Source organism: Argopecten irradians, chromosome 6 (assembly GCF_041381155.1).
Source record: "Argopecten irradians isolate NY chromosome 6, Ai_NY, whole genome shotgun sequence".
Classification (NCBI taxonomy): domain Eukaryota; kingdom Metazoa; phylum Mollusca; class Bivalvia; order Pectinida; family Pectinidae; genus Argopecten; species Argopecten irradians.
Genome location: NC_091139.1, coordinates 21,648,074 through 21,674,019, shown reverse-complemented (window position 1 = coordinate 21,674,019; position 25,946 = coordinate 21,648,074). Strand labels below are relative to the sequence as shown.

The 25,946-nt window shown below is 35.1% G+C and overlaps 2 protein-coding genes across 2 annotated transcripts; both read left to right on the top strand.

Annotated features, from left to right (window-relative positions):
- Positions 1-266: 266 nt before the first annotated feature.
- Positions 267-11,287, top strand: LOC138325319 (geminin-like). Its single transcript, XM_069270881.1, has 6 exons — positions 267-423; positions 2,159-2,254; positions 3,535-3,691; positions 4,132-4,214; positions 5,296-5,385; positions 9,326-11,287. The coding sequence occupies exons 1-6, from the start codon at positions 331-333 to the stop codon at positions 9,521-9,523; spliced, it is 717 nt and encodes a 238-aa protein (XP_069126982.1). The 5' UTR covers positions 267-330; the 3' UTR covers positions 9,524-11,287.
- Positions 11,288-17,487: 6,200 nt separating this feature from the next.
- Positions 17,488-25,231, top strand: LOC138325318 (kelch-like protein 24). The gene is made up of 2 exons (XM_069270880.1): positions 17,488-17,625; positions 21,741-25,231. The coding sequence occupies exon 2, from the start codon at positions 21,902-21,904 to the stop codon at positions 23,678-23,680; it is 1,779 nt and encodes a 592-aa protein (XP_069126981.1). The 5' UTR covers positions 17,488-17,625; positions 21,741-21,901; the 3' UTR covers positions 23,681-25,231.
- The last annotated feature ends 715 nt before the right edge of the window (positions 25,232-25,946 follow it).

Genomic DNA, 25,946 nt, shown 5'->3' with positions numbered 1-25,946 from the left:
GATAATGAGGAGAAAACGGTGCTCGTATTAAAATTATATAAAAATCTTCACAAAAATACATGTACACTTTGTCACGTTACAAAAAAAATATTCAATAGATTTAGTGAACTATGTTTTTCAATATAGCTTATTTTAGAACCATAAAACCTTTATTCGTCATTGATAATAATATATAGCGTCCGCCAAATTAAATAGTTTCATCATTCTGAACAATGTTTGTAGTCGTTTTCGTAGTTTCCGGGTAATATGATATAATGGGGCTTCCGTTTTCGGGTTTACTCAGACCAGCCTTGTCACGTGACCAGAAGATTGCGGGAACTTCAAGACAAAATGGCAACCACTGTTGGACAAAAACAACAAGAAAATATCCGAATGGCCGCATTCAAAGGGAAGAATGCTTCTCAAGATGGACTCAATAGACTTGTAATACGTTTGTTTACTATATACTTCTTTCTTAAGTTAATAGCAACATTTGTTCTCGTTAATTAACAAGAACTCGTAATGACAACAATACATTGCCATTGGTGTGGGTTTTTTTCGTACTCTGACAATGTTATTTTGTTAGGTACAGTAGGCCTATAGCACGAAGAGAAACTTTTGAAAATACATCGCCATTTGGCTATAAAATAGATTAAATACGAAATGATTTTCATGGACCGCCGTTAAATACTCAATCCTTTATTTCCAATGCTCCCAATAGATCTAGTCGGAGATGGTCATGTGCTCTAAATTCGTCAGGGACCTGGTTTCGTCATGTTTACAATTTTGCTAATATCTCATGAATTATCGCGAGATTTCATAAAGAGTGCAGTCTACCAAAGCAGGTTTGGTCAATGAAGATTTGTGTTGCACAAAAAAAGAAGTGTGTTATAACACAGGAGTTTGACGTTCTGTCAATAATATATAGTATACATACATATATATAAAAAAAATACCCCTATATACTATATAAAAACACCAGGAATGAAATGCATCGCTGACCAAAATTTTCACCACCTTCGGTAAAAGTTCTGTAAAATTTGTTCTAAGGATTGTCTGCATGTGTCACCGCACTGATAATACAATAAGATGTTATTCTTCACATATATCAACACTAACCTGTTCACAACCCCATCACAATAAGTTTAATCCCAAGTCATTTTGAAAGTTTGCAGATTTTCGTGGCCATTTTGTTTGGTTCCCGAATCCATGCACTGAAACACCACTTGAAATTCTATAGTCAATCCAGGCAATTTTCAAGAGTTTTCATTGGTTGTCGTTGCATGATGCTAAACTTTTGGGGTAGGAGTTGCAACTATTCACGTGATTTGTGGTTTTGAACGATCTGAAAGCCAGTTAAGACCATTCTGGACGCTTGAATACAGGTCACTGCAACAGTCATATTTGAGTGTCTTTGTTAAAAAGTCATTTGAACCGAGGAAAGCTGGCATGGCTTAATAAATGTTTAAGTTGTTGTTTTAATCTACTGTGTGTTATGTATGTTTTGCGATTGATCCTTTTTGTATGGATGTATGAAAGCAATAAAGTTGAAATGAATTGAATTGAAGTAACCATTTATAGTTACTAAAATGCAGGATTCTGTGAAATAAAAATGCATTAGGTTGCATGATTAAATGATTACTCAAATTAAACAAAAAAAAAGCAGGACTGTTACTCAAACACATATGCGGGACTGTGCCCAACCTATTGGTTAAAGTCGGTCATAAACTTAATCACCTCCATTGCTTACTATGGCACTATACAACACTGATAAAACTCATTCACCTATGACATTGCCACTGAATTTGCTACATATTTTTTACATTGGTATGATATTAAAAATGTCTAGTCATCAAAATACTGGTAGAGGTTTGAGGAATTAATTCTTAATGTAGTCTTTAACACGGGGGTTTCGAGATCCCAAAACAACGTGAGTAAAATACTATTTACCGTCGATTAGTCCTACCTTCCGGTGATTATGACGTCGTCATTTGACATGAGTTTCGTGGGTGACGTCATAATTACCGAAAGGTGGGACTAATCAACGGTAAATTGTACTTTACTCAAGTTGTTTTGGGATCTCGAAACCCCCGGATTCAGTTGTAAACCAGTTTTTACAAAAGTTGCAATAATATGTGTTATTCAACTAGGAAAATAGGAACTATAACCTCTTTTACAGGCACCAACAGATGTCAGAAAAACTTTGCAGACATTACAGTATTCTGCTGTGAAAGACAGAAAGAATCTTGGAAAAGATGCCCTCCTAAATGCACAGGTACAGTACTATTATAAGTGTTCTTACATGAGACTGCCACATGTCTAAACCAGATTTTTCCTCTATATCCAAAACCTGGAACATACTTGAATCATCATGGCTGTAAATAGCAGAATAACAATACCCAACAAACAAATATGAATACAAACAAATGTATGCATTTATCATCAGTGTAGGATTTTCATTCAAATTTTCAGCCTTTTACTTGAGATAACTAATTTAGGAAAAAATGGTTTCTGTTGTAAATGTTATAGTAATGTGTTCCCTATGTTATGATAGTGCATATCGTATGTATTGTCCAAACTGTAATATGTATGATCCGATCCGGATCTTGCAGTTATCTGAATACATGTGTTGCTGTGAAGATATCGATGGCGTTGAGTATTTTATTTGTCAATTAGACAACACAACAGTTTCAACTTTAAGTAGGTATACATAGAGTGATCCAGTAAAGATTCATACATGAGTAAAATCAACTTAAAATGTCCATATAATTTACCAATTACCCCTAAATATGGTATGAATGGGTACTAATTACCCTTATAAATATTTGCAATTACTATTACCGGTAGCTCTTACATCCAGAATTTTTTTTTTCTTAATAGGAAAATCTTCCAGTCATGCACAAGAGTCTACACTAACTGTTCTCTTGTTCCATTTAGATATTTGCAAAATTGCAGGCTTGTCATCGATTACTTTATACAATAACCACAGAACTTTTCTGATATATCTCGGTTAAGTTTTGGGTTTTCACAGAAGTCAGAGTTGTACTCTTTCTTTTCAAAACTGTGAGTACAATTACCCATCCCCCCAAAAAATATCTGGAGAACTGCAAATATATATACACTATACCTTGTACCATTATTCAGTTGCTGAATATTACCAGCTTAGTATTGGATATGTATCATAGGTTGTAGCCGCTCATGATTAAAACGAGTCACTACTTATTTCTACTAGGCTCCCACCACTGGGTGATAATTAAGTTCTAAACATTCTCCAGGTATTTGAATTAAGGTCATCTGACCAAATCGTAGGTCAGATATCTGCCATGGGCACTCCATTAACTTTCCCCATTTTGAATTTCTCAAGTTCTACCAGTGCTATTTACTGAAACTTGACAAGAAGAACTAGTTTGACTGGTGATCATAAACAATAGAATATCTCTAAAACATATAGGTTAATGATAGACCTTTATTTTGTACCAAAAAGCAAACTAAAGATAATGTGAAAGCTATTTCTTCATAACTTTTTTTTATCTGATATAATTTTGTATTATACAGAAGGAAAAGTGTGGAAAGGACAGCATTCAGATTTATGTTGATCCAGAGACGCCGGATAGTAAGGACAAAACATTTGATGAAAAGGGAGTTCAGACAGAGAAAAAGTCTCTATCAGAGGAGGGTGTTGATCAGGAGGCTTATGATTTAATGGTCAATGGTATGTTCAATTTAATGTAGAAAACGCTTCATATACTTGGTTGTGTATGATTTAGTGGAGAAACAACCATTGGATGAAACCAATTTGGCCAGTAACAATTTATACAAACATTGTTCCCATCCCCCAAAGAATGGGAAAAAAGTTTGTATAAATCATGTTTCTGACCCCTCATGGGACAAGAGGCGGGTTGCAACAGGGGAAATAAAGGTAGATACTTTAAATCACTACTAGTCATAGAGTCTACATGGATTGTAATTGACTGTCATATCCTTGCTAGCTACTGGTCAAGGATTTTCTGGCTTACACTTTCCAATGGTATGCATAAGGACCATGAAAAATTAAAAACTATCACCTTTCAGTTTGTTTTTTTCTGTAACTCTTATGCTTTATAAAGTTGCCTTTTCATAGTTAGAATATAAAAGAATGAATCATTTTTTCAGAGGAAATTCCAGAAAACTACTGGCGAGATTTGGCTGAACGCAGGAGAGAAGCACTGGATGAATCATTAACTGAAAATGAACAGGTAAAATATGTAGCATATTTTAGCTGGTGGGAAGTGAATTTGGTATCTTATTTTGTGAGACCAATTGAAATATGCATGTAGCTAGCCATCCATGTCTTTATAACAGCGCTGCTCTACAGGTAGGGTGTTATAATTGTACCTACTATCCTTATTGCATCATAAAATGCAACTTCATTTAGAATCTTGTCTTTGATTCCTTCTATTAATTGACTTTTTTCCTAACATCTCCCTTGACATCGGTTCACTTTTGACCACGAGTTGAGCGCTTGCATCTGTGATATAGGTTCTGGGTTCTTTCCTCTTGCCAAGACACACCAGTCTATAAAAATGGTAGTTTCTGCTCCTGCTTAGCACTCAGTCTCAGCACAATGGGGCTACTGGTTTGCTCATTTTTCATTATAATGTAATTGCCACTAATTGGGGTGTGTTCGGTTCGTGTCTTTGGCAGCATGCTTCATGGAGATATTGAGATCCTTCTCCTGACTAGGAAATTATAATTATTCAACTTTGGTGTTTAAAATCTGTGTATTTAATAGATCAATAGCTTTTATTCCCTCAAGAATTTTCAAATGAATCTTATCCTCATTTGCAACTTTATGGCATTTGTACCCTGAGATTGTATGTGGTTTTGCTTTGGGCCTAAAGTTGTGCCTGTTCCATTTCCGAACTTACTGCTGACAGACAGTCATATACTCCTAACTTCCAATTATATGTGGTAATGGTTTGGAAAAAAGGAGACCTAGAGATAGACAGGGAAAAGTAGTAAATTGATACATCAAATTTGTATTTGACTAATAAACGGTTATTCTGAAATTGCATATTACAGAGTTATCTGCACTTGCAGGTAGGTATTGATTGTGACGTCATGTGTTTGCGAGCATAACGTCATACGTTTCGGAGAAAAAGACGTGAATTGCGCTCACAAAATAATGACGTAACAATCGATACCTACCCGCAAGGGAGCTAACTCTGTAATATGCAAAGACGGAATAACCAAGATTCCTTGGGGATTGCTTGATCTTACACTTCCTGTATAAAGAGAAATGATATAAATGTTATTCATATCTATTTTGTATTTCAGCTTCATAGTGAAATTGAGGAGCTTCGAAACGAAAACCAGAAACTTGAAAAAATGGCCAACCAAGCAGAATACTTTGCTGGCGTAATTAAGGTAAATTACTTCAGAATTAGAAGGGGAATCTCATAATAACATATTATGTTTTTGCATATCACGTCTGTTTTGTCTCCCTGTTGACGATATCCAAGGAAGGTGAAACCCAAAATATTGTTTTTTCTGGCAGCATTGACAGCAGCTGCATTAAAGTCGACTTTAGACAAACTTCATCCCATACATTTGAACTCAAACTTGGTCATATTACTTTTTGCATCAGTCAGAACAGATTGACAAAGATTGGTGAAAATGTTTAAAGTGAATAGTCGGGCAAAGAAAACTAGTATGAATACGTTCATTGGCCTTCCAAAAGTTCTCACATATTAATATGACGGTCAAGTTCTGCTTAGTTTCCCAGTTCTGACCATTAAAGTAAAGAAAAGTTGAAAGCATTGAAAGCGAGGCTGCGTGGAAATGTAACCACGGACATAGTGAGCCGGGAGGACGTTTTAGAATTTCCATACTTTAAATTAATTTCTTCGTACGCAGACAAATTTTGACGAGAGATTTTATTTTTCCATTTCATAAGAAATTATACTGGATACACTCACACCATTTTTACCGACTTAAGCCATCCTTGCCTGACTGTTCACTTTAAACTGGCTCTGGTATTTTTTGGCTGAAAACTCAGAATTTTGAAAATTTGCATAATTTAAGTTCACTTTTGTTGCGGTTGTGACAGGTAATTTTGGGTTAAACATACCGAATTTTAGTAGATTTTGTTAGTGTAGAGTTGTTCCATTCCAATTGTTCTGAAACTGGGTTAAGATATACATTAGATCATCAGAACTATAGATAAAATTGACGAAACATTTTTTCGTCAATACTGGATTCTAGTTCTTTTGAGATGAAAACTCAAAACTTTAGTGGATTTTGAGAATTGCCTACTTTTTGATAAAGTTTATCTAATCTGAGCGGACTGAGACTTGGTAAAGTTCTTATTACTGTCATTTTAAAGATGCAAGCTATTAATCTGTCAAATGGACTTAGCATTATACAATGCAGCTGGTAGGAGATATGATTACATACATGAAATTCTTTTATTAAAAGTTGGTAGTTAGGCTATACAACTTGTCTTTAAATGTTATTTCTAAAATTACTTTGTCATTTGTTCATTTAGTTTAAACTTGCTTTTTCCTTTTTTTAGGTCACCTGAGACGAAGTCTCAAGTGACCTATTCTAATCGCCTTTTGTCCGTCGTCGTCCGTCGTCCGTCGTGCGTCGTGCGTCGTCCGTCGTATGTCCGTAAACAATTTACATTTTCAACTTCTTCTCCAAAACTGCTGAAGCAATTTCAATGAAATTTTGCACAAACCTTCTAAGGCATAAGGCCAATCAAAATTGTGAATTATATGGTCCCCACCCCCCAGGGAGCTATGGGAGGGGCTAAAAGGGGTAAAATTGACTAAAATTTCAAAAATCTTCTTCTCCACTCACAGATGTGATGGAATTAAATACTCTTCATAGATAGAAAGGTCCTAAGGTCCTTTACAAAAATTGTGAATTATATGACCCTGGGGTCTCAGGTTTCCCCCTGGGGAGGGGGTTAAGTTTACTATAGTTTATATAGGGAAAACACATTTTTGAGTATTATTTGATCATTTGTAATAGGAAATGAGTCAAATATTGTCAGAATTATCCGTATGAGATGGCCATTGAATCCTATTAACCAATTTTCCATAACTGACCCCCAGTGGCCTTAGGGGCGGGGTCAAAAGGGGTCAAATAGGCTATAACTTCAAAAATCTTCTTCTGAAATCCTGGAAATGGTAGAATCACATACTCTTCGTAGATGGAAAGGTCTTGAGGTCCTTTACAAAAATTGTGAATTATATGACCCTGGGGTCTCAGGTTTCCCCCTGGGGAGGGGGTTAAGTTTACTATAGTTTATATAGGGAAAACACATTTTTGAGTATTATTTGATCATTTGTAATAGGAAATGAGTCAAATATTGTCAGAATTATCCGTATGAGATGGCCATTGAATCCTATTAACCAATTTTTTCATAACTGACCCCCAGGGGCCTTAGGGGCGGGGTCAAAAGGGGTCAAATAGGCTATAACTTCAAAAATCTTCTTCTGAAATCCTGGAAATGGTAGAATCACATACTTTTCGTAGATGGAAAGGTCTTGAGGTCCTTTACAAAAATTGTGAATTATATGACCCTGGGGTCTCAGGTTTCCCCCTGGGGAGGGGGTTAAGTTTACTATAGTTTATATAGGGAAAACACATTTTTGAGTATTATTTGATCATTTGTAATAGGAAATGAGTCAAATATTGTCAGAATTATCCGTATGAGATGGCCATTGAATCCTATTAACCAATTTTCCATAACTGACCCCCAGGGGCCTTAGGGGTGGGGTCAAAAGGGGTCAAATAGGCTATAACTACAAAAATCTTCTTCTGAAATCCTGGAAATGGTAGAATCACATACTCATAGATGGAAAGGTCTTGAGGTCCTTTACAAAAATTGTGAATTATATGACCCTGGGGTCTCATGTTTCCCCCTGGGGAGGGGGTCAAGTTTACTAGGGAAAACACATTTATGAGCATTTTTTGCTCAATTTTCATAGGAAATGAGTCGAACTTGTTTAGAATTATTAGCCTGAGATAACATTTTAATATCATATCTATATTGGTCCTGGTCAACCCCCTCCGGGCAGAGGGGCGGGGCCAAAAGGGGCAAATAGGCTAAAACTTTAAAAAATTTTCTTCTTAAATACTGGAAATGGTAGAACCAAATACTCTTCTTAGATGGACAGGTCTTAAGGTGTTTTATGAAAATTGTGAATTATATGACCCATCACGTTTTCCCCCTGGGGAGGGGGTCAAGTTTACTATAGTTTATATAGGGAAAACACATTTATGAGCATTTTTTGCTCAATTTTCATAGGAAATGAGTCAAACTTGTTTAGAATTATTAGCCTGAGATAACATTTAAATATTATATCTATATTGGTCCTGGTCAACCCCCTCAGGGCACAGGGGCGGGGCCAAAAGGGGCAAATAGGCTAAAACTTTAAAAATCTTCTTCTTAAATACTGGAAATGGTAGAATCAAATACTCGTCATAAAAAAGGCAGGTCTTAAGGTGTTTTATGAAAATTGTGAATTATATGACCCTTGGGTCTCAGGTTTCCCCCTGGGGAGGGGGGTAAGTTTACTGTAGTTTATAAAGGGAAAAGACATTTTTGAGCATTATTTAGTCATTATAATAGGAAATTAGTCAATTGTAGTCAGAATTATCCCTATGTGATGACCATTGAATCTTATTACCAAATTTTCTATGACTGATCCCAAGGGGCCTTAGGGGCGGGGCCAAAACGGGTCAAATAGGCTAAAACTTCAAAAATCTTCTTCTGAAATTCTGGAACTGGTAGAATCAAATACTCTGCATAGATTGAAAGGTCTTAAAGTCCTTTACAAAAATTGTGAATTTCATGGCCCTGGGGTCCCATGTTTCCCTCTGGGGAGGGGGTCAAGTTTACTTTAGTTTATATAGGAAAAACACATTTATGAACATTATTTGCCTATTTTTCATAGGAAATTAGTCAAACTGGGTTAGAATTATTAGTCTGAGATAGCATTTTAACATCATATCCATATTGGTCCTGGCCGACCCCCAGGGGCCAGAGGGGTGGGCCAAAAGGGGTCAAAATGGATAACATTTCAAAAATCTTTCTTCTGAATTCACAGATTTGATGGAACCAAATAATCTTCATAGATTAAAAAGTCAAATTTATAAAATCACTGACTGACTTCAAGGGCCTGATGGGCAAATATATAGTGTTTATATGCATGTCTTTGTTTCATTCTGTATCTGAACACAGGTGACCGTTAAGGCCCATGGGCCTCTTGTTTGATATTGAAATAAAAAACGATTTGTATAAACGAAACAAACAGGTGTCTATGTAGATAAAATCTGTCATTTGTTGTTACAGGAATTGGTTGGTGTGGTTGATGACAGCGAGGATAAAGCTGAAGACGAGGAAGAAGCAAAACATGATACACATGATGAAGAATGTGATGATCAGAACAATGAACAGGACAGTTTTACAAAATCTGAGGAAAAAAGTGAAAAGGATGACCGTGAAACACCAGAAGAGTGCAAATCAAACTCAGAAGAGAAAACTCCTTAATTTTCATAAACATTTTAATTCTCTCAGTTTTAGAAATATTAACACCAACTTTAAATTTCAATTGAAGACTTTACATAAATGAAATTTTACATTATAAAGTACTCTTGTTTGATATACAGAAGGTTATTGTGTAACTAAATCATCCTACAAAAGTTGACAAATCTTTTTTCTATTTTGTTTGCAAACACAAGGTACAGGTGCTCAATATTAATTTTGTTCAACAATCACATTTGATGTATACATTTATAATCCAAGTTCTACTTGTAGTTTTTTTGGATTGATCTGATCACTAATTGCCAGTGGTTTTTACTATTTTTAATTTTGATGAAAATACTATTTGTAAAAACTGTGGAAAGCTCAGACAAGGATTGCAATAAGAAAACCTTAGACTTTACAGGTCCTTAGATTTAACAAAGCCTTTAAAACTTAAGGGGGGGGGACTTTAATAGGAATTAGTTGTGGAAGCATAAACTTTTTGTAATATTATTCACAGGCAAAGGTGTACCTTGAAAATTGGTATATTTGTAGAAAGATTTTTTTTTATCTTGTTCCTTTCTCATTTTTTTTTACATCATTGGAAAAACAAACAAACGTGAAAGTACTTCTTAGTAAATCAGCTTTATTACATTCTTATGGATTTAAATTGATACTAGTATTACTGTCCTTATTTCTGTACAACATCTTGAAATCCATTGTTTAAGTCAGCCTTACATAACAATTAAAGGACAGAGAGCATTGTGTCTAGAAAATGAACTCTGAAATTTTAACTTAGCAGATAATAAATTAAGCATATTAGAAAACTTCAATGTCAGTAATTAATTTTTTTTTATATAATACTAAATCCTAAGATGTGTGTTGGGTACATAAAGCATTGGGTAATCATAAAGTATAGAATCAACAGTAAATCTGTTTATAATCAAGTTACTGCTATGTGCTATGATTTTGCCTATTACACCTTGTTTGAGTTCTATGGTAACCATAAAATTGTCTTATTGTCATTATTATGAGATAGCATATACTAGTCTAGTTGTACATGTATTAATGAGAATTGCTTTTGTCAGATGAGTCGGAGTGTAAGTGTTTGTTACTGTTGTGAATGGAATGTTTAGTGGTTGCATTGATTGAAAACATAGTACATGATGAAATTGTTTATAATTTTGTTTGGTCAAGGAAAATAATGAATCAAGTGAATGAGGATCAGTGGGGTTTTTTCAGATTGTCTTGAATTTTAATACTTGCAAATAATTTTTATGTAATACAAGAGAAGACCAGGATTTTGAGATACTAAAACATGGGTAAAGTACGATTTACTGTTGCTAAGTTCTACCTTCCAATCATTGTTGTGTCACAAAACTTGCATCAAAATATGATATTACAATCACTGGAAGGTGGGACCTATTAAAGGCAAATCTGTTGTAGTATTGAAATTGATGTATTCTGAAGGTTTTTGTTTATTCATTATAAAATCAAAGACAATATCATTCAATAAAAAGGAGCCAGATTTAAAAGCATATTGATATGAAATTCTGAAGCTGTTAAGTAAAATATTATGACTGTTTCAATAAATTGAAGATCTGAGTAAAACAGAAATTTTTTTTAAACTTTTAATAATGTATTTTTCCATTCCCAGTGGTGATAGTCAGATAGTCAGATCATGATCTTTTTATTTCTTTTTAACCCTGTAAACTTTTGATAATTTTGTAATGCACATTTAAAATATGTTGATGTTTCTTAAGGAAATAAATAAAACTTGTTAATTTTTCATTTCATTTTATCTTTGTTTGCTTCCATATCAACTGATGGGTAAGGTATTGTACTGGTTCCTTAGTTTTATGTTTGCTGTTAATTCTTGTGTTTGTTTATAGCTGAGGAAAGCAAGAGTAAGGTCTAAAATTTATGCTGCCACTGTGTCAACTAACATGTCTCATTGAAATTGGTCTCATAAGCTCCACATCGATTAAAAGGACTTCTTACTAGTAATACCCAGAAACCTCGGGATAATATGAGGTTGAAGCATGCATGAAGGCTACCAAGTTTGTTCAAATGAATAATCTTCATTTAACTAGAAATGTCATTGGGCTAGTAGCATGCTAGTATAAAAATTCAGTAACATGACATCAGTTAACCCCTGGGTCATGTGACTGAATCTCGCTCCATATTACACTGCAGATGACTCCCACTCCAGATTAGTCTGTAGATGAATCCCACTCCAGATTAGTCCATTTATGAATCCCACTCCAGAAAGTCCATAGATGAATCCCACTCCAGATAAGTCCATTGATGAATCCCACTCCAGATTAGTCCATTGATGAATCCCACTCCAGATTAGTCTGTAGATGAATCCCACTCCAGATTAGCCTGTAGATGAATCCCACACCAGATGAGATTAGTCTGTTGATGAATAACTCTCCAGTTTAGTCCGTAGATAAATCCCATTCCAGATTATTCCGTTGATGAATCCCACTCCAGATTTGTCCACTGATGAATCCCACTCCAGAAAGTCCATAGATGAATCCCACTTCAGATTAGCCCGTTGATGAATCCCACTCCAGATTAGTCTTTAGATGAATCCCACTCCAGATTAGTCCGTAGATAAATCCCACTCCAGATTAGTCCGTAGATGAATCCCGCTCCAGATTAGTCTGAATGAATTTCACACCAGATGAGATTAGTCCGTTGATGAATACCACTCCAGTTTAGTCCGTAGATGAATCCCATTCCAGATTATTCCGTTGATGAATCCCACTCCAGATTTGTCCACTGATTAATCCCACTCCAGATTAATCTGTAGATGAATCCCAATCCAGATCAGGCTGTAGATGAATCCTACTCCAGATTAGTCTGTAGCTCCTAACTAGCCACATGTAGGGCTGAAGAGGACAGCCAGGTAGTTGTCAAATTACCTGTGACTCTGTGAGTTGATATTTTTAGTTGAGAGACTTAAAGCTTATATAGTTTCGGATAGTAGTTTGTCCAAATAAAAGAGCTTAACCTCATTTCAAGGAAGTTAGATAAAATAAGCAAATTTCAACTCTTGTCAGTAACTAATAAGCTAGACTACTCCAATAATGTTAGAGGTATAACACGACGAGACACTTTTTATCATTACGTCGGTATTGGCCATCAGAAGTTTCTCAATACCGATGTCTCATATTATTGGATTAGCTTATAAACCTGATATTGGTCATTGTTTCACTGTTGTCAGTGGCTTATACATCGTCATGGAGGGTAATGTTTCGAATATTGACCCGGTGTTTCCATTTAAGAAGCATTAAGGGCTAGGCAATATAAGATACTGCATGATATCTTTTAGGATTCTGAAGAATTATATCTCATATCATAAGACGCTGCATGCTCTCTCAAAGGACCATGCGTTATATCTCATAGGACGCTGCGTGATATATACCGGTAGTAGGATTGTATGATTGCAGTATATTTGGTATGAGCTGAATCTTGTTCCAAAAGTTAAAAAACATAGAACAAGTGTAACAAGTTCCTCAAACTAAACTAGAATACTACACACACACATACACACACTACAAAACATGTTTTTGCGTTGCCATTAAAAAAGACGAGATATGGGTTTATGGGACATCAAGACTGAGAAACAAATTGAAACTGGTATAATCAAAAAGCCATGCTATAGTTATTGTCTATAAAACCTGGACGTTTTCAAAATCTCATTTGAAATGTATTGTCAAAAGTTAATATGTGAAGGTTTACATCCATGTGCGTCACGTAATGGGAGATTTCCTCTCAATTTACTATGTAGCACATAGTGGTATATCATATTTTTACCTTAGGTTTATACTAGTATAGTTCTTTGAAATTGTATCACCCTTTCAGTAGTTTGAGGATGTACACGCATGTAGTTGTACATGAGTTCTGAAACTTATGTTAGAATTGATATCTGCATTTGAAATATTCGATTCATCGTACAGTTTACAAATCTGTGGATAAACTCCATAAAAAGTCCGTTTAAATGCCGAGTTAAATGTAAACTTGAGCAATAAACGATATTGCGTTCATTGATGGATGTCAATATCTAAGCCGATGAATATTGATACATAGCACGTGTAATATACGATTCCAATGACGAAGGGGGGCATTTTAAAGATATTTTAATATGTAGACCAACTGAATATTAGAAGCATATTATTCAGGCTGGATTAAAAATGCATCTACCACATATGATCTTAAGGCCTACTCCGGGGGATCCCCATATACTAAAAGAGTATAATACATGTACGTCCAATATATAGAGGATCTTACATGAGTGGCTGTGTGATATGAATTTATCAAATGAGTTCAATACTTTGATATGCCACGAGCCGTTAGACGAGTGGCATATCAGATTATTTAACGAGTTTAATAAATTTCATATCACTTACAATGTAATCACGAGTGTAAAATTCTATTTATCATATAATTTAATAGAAATATACGCATAACTTATAAAATTTTGTCTCTATATAAAACATTAGAAATCCGGCTCGGATATCACGTTTCCGTCTACTGAAAAAATCATGCGACGTCATATAGTATTATGACGTCAAAATACATGTGACGTCATAATAGTTTTATGATATGGCTGGACGGGCTAGTTATGTAATAAATATGTTTCTGCTAGGCCTACTGTGAGCACTTTTACTAGATGTTCATCAGCTGAGTACGGATTTAAAATAATAGGGTTTTTTTTAACCGAAATTTGATATTTTTGTAGAATCACAAAAGTTATTAGCGTACGGTTACAGCAGTACTTCACTTATTATCGCGTTCTGAACAAATCAATTGTTCATTTTCGTAACACGGGTCGTCTTATAATATTGTTTCCCGACATCGACCGCGATATGCACTATATTAAATGAATACTTAAAAAACTCTCCGCCTGAACTATTAACTATATATTGTAAACTTTTTAATGTCATTTTGGATACAGGATTATTACCTGAGAGTTGGACTATTGGTATTATAAAACCCATGTACAAAAATAAAGGAAGTGAGCAAGATCCGGATAATTATAGAGCAATAACCCTTATAAGTTGTCTTGGGAAATTGTTTACTTCTATCATAAACACAAGGTTGAATAAATACTCTATTCAAAGAAACCTCATTTCAAAAAATCAGGCAGGATTTAGAAAGAATCACTCCACGATGGATAATGTTTTTATTTTGCAATCTCTGATATCTCTATATCTCGCTAATAATAAAAAGCTGTATTGCACTTTTGTTGATTTCCGAAAAGCATTTGATTCTGTGTGGCGTATAGGTTTATGGAAAAAGATTAGGAAAAGCAAAATAAAGGGAAAATGTTTTAAAGTAATTTATAATATGTATGATAATATAAAATCTTGTGTACAATACAATGGTCAAATATCTGATTGTTTCCCGTGCCTAGTTGGTGTCCGCCAGGGTGAAAATCTATCCCCATTTCTTTTCTCAATATTCCTAAACGATTTAGAACAATATATGGAGGTTGCAGGAGTTAGCTCCCTTGAGACTATCGAACAGAAAATGTCTGATAAATTAAGCATATTTTTGAAAATATTCATATTACTTTATGCAGATGATACTGTGATACTTTCCGAAACACCAGAAGGTATGCAAAACGCACTAGATATTTTCCAACAGTATTGCGATACATGGAAACTTCAGGTAAATATTAACAAAACTAAAGTGTTAGTGTTCAGCAAGAGGAAAACTAAACAGGTGTATAATTTCGTGCTTAACGGTCATGTCTTGGAAACAACAGATACTTTTACATATTTAGGCATCACTTTTAAATATAATGGTAATTTTTCCAACGCTATTAACAGATTGGTTGACCAAGCCCAAAAATCAATATTCGCTATATATAAAAAGGTGCGTAACCAAGCTATTCCAATAGATTTACAACTAAAATTATTTGATTCGTTAGTTGAACCAATACTGCTATATGGTTCCGAAGTTTGGGGGTATGGGAATTTAAAGTCAGTCGAGCAAACACACCTGAAATTCTGCAAACGAATACTTAAAGTCAGAAGTAGCACTCCAGATTTTATGGTGTATGGGGAACTGGGAAGATTCCCACTCGAAATAAATATCAAACTGAGAATGCTGTGTTTTTGGAATAGACTTATACAAAATGAAAATAAATTAAGTAGTATACTTTATAAACTAATCTCGAAGTTACATTTCGAAGGAATATACACATTTAAATGGATATCTTTCATTAAAAATATTTTTGATGAATCTGGTCAGTCAATTGTCTTCCTCAATGAAATACAAATGATTAACAGTTTTTATAAAAGTTTTATGAAACAGCGCCTTCAAGATCAGTTTATACAAAAATGGTTCTCAGATGTGGAAAATTCCTCAAGAGGGCAAACTTATCTAATATACAAAAAAGAATTTGGATTTGAAAATTATCTTATAAAATTATCGGAAATGAATAGAGTATACATAACTAAATTCCGTACATCAAATTTAAAAATTCCAATTGAGACTGGAAGATGGCGTAATGTTGAGAAACGTGAAAGAATATGCCATTTATGCAATGAAAATATCGGGGATGAATTTCACTATCTTTTTGTATGTAAACACGAAGAAATAAAAAATATACGTATTAAATATATCCCACAGTATTATTATAGTAATCCCAGTCTTCATAAGATGGGTGGCCTTATAGGTATTTGTAATATCCAATTATTGAAGAAGGTGTCTCTATTCATTAGAAAAATGATGGTATTTTTGTAAATGTGAATAAAAGCTATGATAGTAGTACGGTATAAATATTGTTAATTTCCAAATTAATTGTCCATATTTTAGTAATTGGTAATGATATATATTGTCCATCCTGCCACGTGCAGTTGAAAATGTAACTTGTAATTTTATAATCCATGTAACACATTTTAATGTGTCTGGGAGACTATAATAATAAAATCTATAGTTGACTCCAGTATATAGGTCCTCCCTACGGGTGCGCCACACGGCAAATTAGTCGGACTACATCGGGAATCTGTCTTAGTTTTGTATGGTGTTGTAACCTCATCTTAGACCGTCAGTATAGTTTTTCTTATTGTTTTTATGAAACTTTGATTTTTTTTATTTCGTATTCTAGTTTATCTATATGAAGATAATCTATAATTAGCATTCCCCTACATTTCTTTAAAATTATTATTTTAGATAGTCTCTAACTCACTAAATACATGTGCCTGGAGTATGGGTTAATGCATGCAGCTTCATAGTACAACTAACCTACATATTTAGTCATGGGTATGATGTTCCCCTTTCTCTTTAATTAGTTTGATAATTCATATGAATTCATGAAAGGACCATGAATAATGATTCCATTGGGAAAGTTCTCGTTGCACACACGCACAGGGACCTGGTACTTTCTAACAAACAGTATTTATAGACACAGTATATATACTGTTGGTTAGAAATTCGTGCCAGGTCCCAGTGCACACATGTTTTTTTTTTATGACAGAAACATAATTTAATTTTATTCATCACGCTAGCCCCGGGCCGGGGTCCGGCACCATAAAACTATTCTCAGACAGATTTTTATTCAAGTCTATAGTCTATATGATTTTACATACAGTAGACTTTTAAGTAAAAAAACTGTCTTAGAATGTTTCATGGTGCAGGGCCCTGTAATATACGTTTCTGATAGGATTATTCTATTTGGCTGTGTACGTTTAAAACTTGTTTGTTAAATTTCTAGTAGATTCTAAATTTATATTCTACACGTATCTAAAATAACAACAATTTCCTTACATTTTAATTTTTTCAGTTGACTGTGTATGTGTCTGTGAAAATCATTTCCCGAGAAAATATTTAAAACAAATGAAACTTATACAATTAAATATAATTAAATATACACAGCAGACTTTCTCACAACCTACGTTACAAGTCCCTGTGTTCACAACCTGCCTAGAGTTCCATTTGACCCCATGACCTCAGACTAGGGGAAATCCTTACACGTCACGGTGACGTCAGTGGAAGAGCACAATGTGTGTACACGGTGAGCATGCCTTGTTAAAGTCACACCTACCCGATTCAAGCTAACAGCAAGATCTCTGCAAATAGAACTGACAAATGAATCTCTTATTTATTTACAGGTATGTGTATTGTATGTGTAAATTGTCTAGTTTATCGCCATTTCTATTACCAAAATGATATCAATATGGTGTTTATGAAGGGCCTAGATTTTGTGTATGCTTTTCATCTTTACAACTTTTAGTCGTTTCGTTGATGTTGCAACATGTTTGTAAGTGATTTGAACAATATGATGCACGTGTACACATTTAAATATGTATCTTAGATAGGCATGGCCTGTATTCAGTTGTTACGATATCGCAATGCCACTGGAAATGGCGTGTCATTCAAATAATGTGTACGATATTTGGCTATGCTCATGATCCTAAACTGACATAAATGTGTAGTCACACTTGCATATTAGGTCTACAGTGTACATGGTCCTAGAACTGTCTGTAATATACGGTTCATGTACAAATATATGCAAAAAGTACACTCTTAACGATAAAGATTATTCTCTAACGTGAGTCTATTGATAAATATTGATTTAATTTGCCACCTGAATGTGTCCTTGTCAATAATGTTTTGAACCACTAGACAGTTAGGCCTACTTGTAAAACCTTCTGTTATTAGTAAAAGTATTATTTATTATATCTAGCATAAAGTAATTCGTCGATAAAACAGGAAGAACACTTGCTTAATATTGTGGCAAGAGAGGAGCAATTGTACAGTGTAATTAGTACATACTGTAGCTAGACTGGGGTTCAAACCTAGGATCCCCCAAACACTATCCAGGGTCAACACTATCGGCAACAGGGTGGAGTTCATACCCTTTTACAGAGATCTTTAAATATTATAAAGTGTTGTTGTCAAAAATATTTAATAGTCATAACCCCTGGATCATACTAGGAAAAATCTCTATAGATGCCTGGAGCACAGTACAGTTAGGGATACTCTGCTGCTTCTGTCTGATTGTCCCTGTGTCAAGTGAAATGTCACGGCATAGTAAGACAACCAGAGCAAGAAATATTCCTACTTGTGCTGTAGGCTGATAGCTGTCACATCTTAAAGATAATTTGCTGTTAAGGCCACATGAAGACCACACAAACCAATTAATATTCCATGGTCCTCTTGCATGTTGATTCTTTGGGTCAAATTTCAGTTTGCAATATATACGGTAGATATTTTTCAGTTAAAGTACAAACTGTAGTATGCCAGGCATTTCAAAACTATTTTTTCTAAATCTCTGATTGATGAGCCAGGTTTAAAGAAGTGATTTTGATAAGCTAGATTACCGAGGGAAAAACCACCAACCTAGCAAATTCACTGTGGGATACAGAGGTGCAGGGTCAATGGTAATAAGTCTTGAAACCTTAATCACTGATTTTCACATCACAAAAGTGTAATATATATTCATATCACAAAAGTGTAAGATATTCACATCAAATCAACCTCATTGTCTGCTGTCAGTAAATTTTCACATTTTGAACTTCTTCCCTAATTCTACCAGTGCGATTTGGCTGAAACTTGCCTGAAATGATCCTGACATGGTCCCGACAAAGTTTTGTTATTTTTCGGGTCGATGCGAAAACCTAGATGGCCACCACAGCTGCCATCTTGAAAACACGTTTTGAATTTCTTTTCATGTTCTACCAGTATAATTTAGCTGAAACTTGCATGAAATGATCCTGACATGGTCCCAACAAAGTGTTATTATTTTTCGGGTTGATCTGATATCCAAGATGGCCGCCACAGCTGCCATCTTGAAAAACACATTTTTGAACTTCATCACAATTTCTGTCGGTGTACACCGATTTAGCTGAAACTTGCATGGAATGATGCTGACATGGTATCGACAAAGTGTTGTTATTTTTTGGGTCGATCCGAAATCCAAGATGGCCGCCACAGCCGCCATCTTGAAAACACATTTTGACCTTCATCTCGAGTGGCTGAAACTTCCCTGAAATGATCCTGATATGATCTCGACCAAGTGTTGTTATATCTTTGGTCGATCCCAAATAGAAGATGGCTCACATGACACCATATCTAAAGTTCCTATATGACTATTGCCATGGTAGTCAGATGACAGTTAAAGCCCTTGGGCCTCTTGTTTCCAGCATGATTTGGGGCCAATTTTCAGCCCCATTCCCCATGTCAAAGCCAATAAATTTTTCCTAATTCAAGCCTTAAATTTCTCAAAATAAAAGTTTCTTGAAAACTATCCAACAATATTGCATTTACTTGGTAGTTGGTTAAGGCTTTAAATATTTGTGAATTGGCTTTAGAAAAGTACATAACTACATTGGAAATTAAAAAAAATCTTATTTGTTTTACTTTATTTCATATTTCAAAACTTGGTTTGATCGCACATTTTCCCAATTTCTTAAAATGCTTAACAGTGTCATGGAATTTGTTAAAAAAAAAATTATGTTTCATAAGAAATGTTGAACAATACTCTTATACCATGTTTGGCTTCGTGGTTATGTAACAGAATTAGCTTGACTGAATTGTCCCTTTAACACTATGAATAAGTAAAGTTTATTCCATGACTTTCGAGTAATAAGGGATTTATTACACCCAAGCGAAGCGAGAGGGTTATAAGTCCCGAGTGACGAGAAATCATGCAATAACTGACTTACTGCATGCTTCTTAACCTTGAACAAAAAGACAGGTTTATTGAAAAAATACACACATTTTCCATCCCTATACCCCCAATCTTCCATTGTTCTCTGTTTTGATTTACCTGTAACTAATATTATTATTATGGTTTGTTGGTTAATTGATTAATCTAATTATTAGAACAAGAAGAGTAATGGTTATCATTATCTCCCCTTTCTTACAGCATTTACCATGGTTGACTGCACACATGTCCAGCCCCTTTCATGGTCAGGTTATAATTCTGATTGGCCATGAATGGGGGATTCAGCCCCTTTCATGGTCAAGTAATCGTGATTGGCCATGAAAACTGTTCCTTTGTGAGAGGTTGGAAGTATGCAGTAAGTTTCCTCACAGAACTGACCTGATATAAAATGTACTCTTATTGCTAGACATGCATGGACAAACAAAAATATATTGAGCGGGCATTAGTATGGCAAGGCTTTTAATCTACAAATCTTGGCTGTGTTGAATAAAATCATATATTTTATCCTTGGTTTTATACAGGTAAAGCATATTAAAAGTCACTGTGCCAAAATACATACACAATTTAATTGATTTTGTTTTAAAGCCTACAGAATGCCGTCTGACATTTAATTTTCATTACTGAGACTGTTGAAATTTAAACTGACGCCACATTGATAAATCCGATTCTCTAAAGTACTAAATTGAGATTTGATGTAAGTAGATTAAAAATTTTATTGAAGTCTGGTGAGTTTGATTTTCTGTCCTAAATATTTTGAATGCTTTTATGCAATGTATTGGTTAGTATGCATTTTAACGAGTTTCTAAAGGTTTGCAACAAAATTCAATTAATGGTAATGTATAATCATAAAAAAAATAGTCGTTATATTGAGATATCAGATAGTGTTGGAATCAAAATTGTTTTGATATTCAGACAGACACTGAAATATAAATTTTGAGTTTTCTTCTATATGTGTGATGAAATTTAATCATTACCAGGTAAATCAAGCAACCTTAGCTTTCTGTTACAAGTAAATAGTTGTTTATGCTATTATTGATTTATTTATCTATATTAATGTAAATATGAATCTGTGTTAGTGTGCAGGTAAATATAGAGAAGGGGATATTATTTACTGGGTATTCAGGCGACTGTTATATAGTGATACTGTTATATAGAGAAGGGGATATTATTTACTGGGTATTCAGGCGACTGTTATATAGTGATACTACTGAAGACAAGCTTGTTCTTGTATTGAGATTTAAATGTTATTGGGTGTGATGGCAATTTAAGAGATTTATTGATTTATGATTCTGCCTGCCCAGTTTGATATTTAATTACCTGTGGTAAGGGTTGATATAAGGTTAAAGCACAGCAGACATGGTTTTTATCCCTCTATCCACACTTACTTCTTCCAGATGTACAAAGACATCAAAGCTAATATTGAAGCCTGTATGGTTGACTGAATGTAGGGATTAATACTTTGATAGCTCCTTACATATTTTTTATCTTTAGCCTTTAATATACAGCCTTGTGTGTTAGGCTGGATTATAGATTATATTGCTCCTTTTTTCTTTGCAGATTGAGTTAGCCCAGCAGGTCACTGAGAAGGGGTTGCATTGGTAGCCAGGTTGACACTGTAATTAGTGGTCTAGCAAAACCTGTGGCCAAGATTATGCAGATTCCATTAATAGCGAAAGACAGGCAGATTTGTGACAGTTTCTCTCAGGAGCTTGATCACTATGGATGTGTCAGAGCTAAAAGGAGGCACATTAACATGGATGTCAAACTCAACCGATCAAAACACTCTGGTTCTACAAGATCCAGACTATGGATTGGACATCCTCCGTCGAATAAATACATTGCGTAGTGAACGCGTATTCACCGATGCGTCCATTTGTGTAGGACAAGAGGAGTTTCCTTGCCATAGAAATATACTTGCTGCCAGTAGCCCCTACTTTAAGGCAATGTTTACCAGTGACCTGCGGGAGGGACTCGAGACTGTGGTCTCCATTAATGAAGTATCCCCTTGGATCATAAAACGAATTCTTGATTATGTGTACACAGGACGCGTGGAAATCACTACAGACAATGCTCAAGAGCTACTGGCTGCTGGTAGTCTGTTCAACTACCCTGCTATCATCGAAGCCTGTTGCGAGTTTCTAAAATCTCAACTTTTCCCATCAAATTGCTTAGGTATTGAGAATTTTGCAATGTTACATTCATGTAAAAGGCTTCAAGAAGATTCACACAAATTTGCTTTGGAAAACTTCAGTGCTGTTGTAGAGTTTGAAGAGTTTCTTGAGTTAAGTGCAGAGAGGTTAAAAGTATATATATCTAGTGATTGGATAGATGTTCGAACAGAGGAAACTGTGTACGAGGCCATCATGCAGTGGCTTCATTATGATCTTGATGAAAGAAAGTATTTGTTATTTCAATTACTGGAGTGTGTCCGTCTGCCCATTGTCGATATGAGTCGACTGAATCTGATAGAACAGGATCCTTTGATTCAGAATTGTGAGAAATGTATGTTACTAGTAAAAGAAGCTCAGGAACAGCACGAATCTATTCACGACCAACATGGCAGAAGACGGCGGAGCATGCAAAACAGCCAGGTACATCCTCGACCGTCAACTGTAGCTAAGGAGAAGATGGTTGTAGTCAGTGGGTGGAATAGCTATGTGACACGTAAGGTGGAGATGTTTGACCCTCAGAAAGACAGATGGTCAGATTTGCCAGACTTCCCAAAAGCTGTATCATGGTTCAGTGTTTGTGCAGTGTCTAACTGCATTGTTGTGACGGGAGGCATCCTTGACGCTAGAATCATAGAAAACTGCTGGAAGTTTGACAGTGTCAAACGGATCTGGACTGAGATAGAACCCATGTTGAAGCCTCGTGCCCGACATGCCTCTGAGGCTCTAGAAGATCGTCTGTACGTGTTTGGTGGAGTGACTTATGATGCCTTTAACTCGCAGGTTGACCTTGATCATATAGAGTGCTACGATTCCATCCTTAATACATGGACCATAGTGGGACGCTCCTCATTTCCACGAAAACAGTCACAAGTGGTGTTGTTTGGGGACATGTTGGTAGAGGTTGGCGGTTTACAGGGTGGAGGTCAAGAGGGTGGGGCAAAGGTCGACACTATGGACAGCTACAAGTGCTCAGAGAATGGTGAGCTCCGCTCACCTGGAGAACAGTTCATCCTGCCAGAACCAATCCAATTTGCCAAAATTCTTGTCATAAACGGTATATTCTATATCATATGGGAAGACTTGAAGAAAATGATAGCATTAGACCCCAGCAGACGCACATTCCAGAGTCTTGCAGACACTCACTATGCTCACAAGCACAGTGGGGCAACTGTCCTTGGTGATAAGATATACATCACTGGTGGTATTGTCGACGGCCGCCCCAGCAGTATAGTTGAGTGCTATGACACTACTACGGATACTTGGACTGTAGGAAAGACAATGACGGAGACTCGTGCATTCCATGGTTGTGTGACAATTCAGTTATAGGAGTTCAAACCACACAGATGGGATATTGTCCGACTGTACTCGCATTGATAGGCACTTTTGAAGCATTTCGAACAATAAGTGACCATCTTGTTGGATTCTACTGCCAAAAAGATAATAGTTTGTCCTGCAAGTATTGCTGTTGGAATATTATATAGTGGGATGCTGTCCCTTTCATTCTGTCAAATACTGTATTACATGAAATTTTTTTATACTTTCTTTAGTGATTTTCAAATTGATATACCGTATTCGACCCAACAAGCGCCCAGGGCGTTTAGAAAATTGAAAAAATGAAAGGATACTTAATAAGACAAAACAATTTCAAAAACAAAGTGCAAACCTATACAGTTTTGATAGTTTTAGTCCTTATTTGCGCCCAGGCATTTGAAATTGAGGAATCAAAAGGGGAATGGCGCTAATAGGGACAATGGGCACTTATTAGATTGAATAAAGGTTATATCTTAGGCAGAAATATTTATTTTGTTTTATGCTCTTATATCAAACAAATTTGGTTATTTTTACATTCAGGCTTCTAAAGCCACCACAAAACAATGACGAAAGTATCTTCACAAAGAATATTTCCTGTTCTACTGTAATAGATTGTTATGGATTTAGACAGTACACTGGGTTTGAAGTGCTCAGTAATGGAGAAAATAATGTATGTTTGTGCATGATATGTCTGTAACGCTATATTAGTATGGACCAAGAACTTACATGTCTAAAGATAAAATGAGGTATGATATATAGTTTATGATAGATATAGTGAGATTAGTGATTTTTCTTGCCATTTTTTCACTGACGCCTATAGTACTTATAATACCTTCCTTTTGGGGCAAAACAGTGACTTTTTTGTGAGGAAGAGGAATCTTGAATACACAACTTTTACAAATAGATATTAAAATAAAAGTTCTTTTATTTGCTTGTGAAAACATTAGAGGAAATGATATTTGATTACTGGTGTAACATAAGTAATGCAGTATTATAATGATAGTGATGATCTGACTATATTTGGGGAATGTAGTCTTAGTTTCGTAATGCTCTATTAGCGATGGGTACCAGGTATATGGCTCTTATGTTTCGCCTTTAAGTTTTGTATCTCAGACTGCTTACCATCATAAAAGCTCATATTTATAATGCCAACTGATTGAAATTAATTTTAAAATGATATCAAAAGCATTTACTTATCCATATATAAAAACTTCATTCTTCATGTGTTTAACTGAATAAGTAAGTGTTATTTGTAGATTTTTATTAGAAATGGTATTAAATACCATACCTTGGTATGGGAATAATGAAGTGAGAATGAATGGAAATCATTTGATACTGTTTTCAGAAACATTTCTGATCTGTTGCGCTTCAGTTGTATATTTTCATTGATTATATATGAAACATATACATATGAATCCTAAAATGGCAAACGCCCCCCTCAATCCCACCATTCTTTGACCTTGTAAAGATGAGTTGTCTGCATTTCATCTATCAGTCCCAAAGGGAGTTGTTTTTATCTCCAAACTTGTGGTCTATATTTGATATATATTTATATATATTTGATATATATTTATATATATTTATTATAAATTTGAAGAAAAATCCTTATGGACGAAATCTATAAGAAATAAATACAATAACGACTGACTAGTGAGTGCTTTCGCCCCATTCAAGGGAGTCTGAAGAGCTCCCTTGAATGGGGCGAAAGTGCTCACTAGTCAGTCGTTATTGTTTTTATTTCTCACTAGATTGTATCAAGCCTCTATGATCAAGCCACAATGGTCAGAAATGCCATACAAAACATCTCTCTTCTTAAAATGACTTCAGTAACAATTTATATTCTACATATATCTAATTGTATTTAAAACTATAATCACTCTAAACCATTGGAGAATAGATAACCGAACTTTAAGACATCAACAATCTAAACAAATTTATTATAGTCCTTCATGATTTTACATAGCATAACCTACCATACTATCAATCAGCTATATAACCCTAACACATATATACCCAGCCATACTCTGCCTCCTTCGTCATATGAATAAACTAGAAATGTCTTTAAGGCACACCAATCCTCCCCCCTCCCCCCCCCCATCTCCTATCATTATTAACACCAGACACATCACCATAGAGCAGGGTAATACTAAATGTATAGGGGTTCATAAAAACTCTTTAGATAGAAAGTCTCCCACTCTTATTGTCATTCTGAAAGTCAAAAACAAACATCAGTGCTAGAAGTAAAGTTAGCTACAGTAGGTTCCAACTCAGTGGTTGGTAT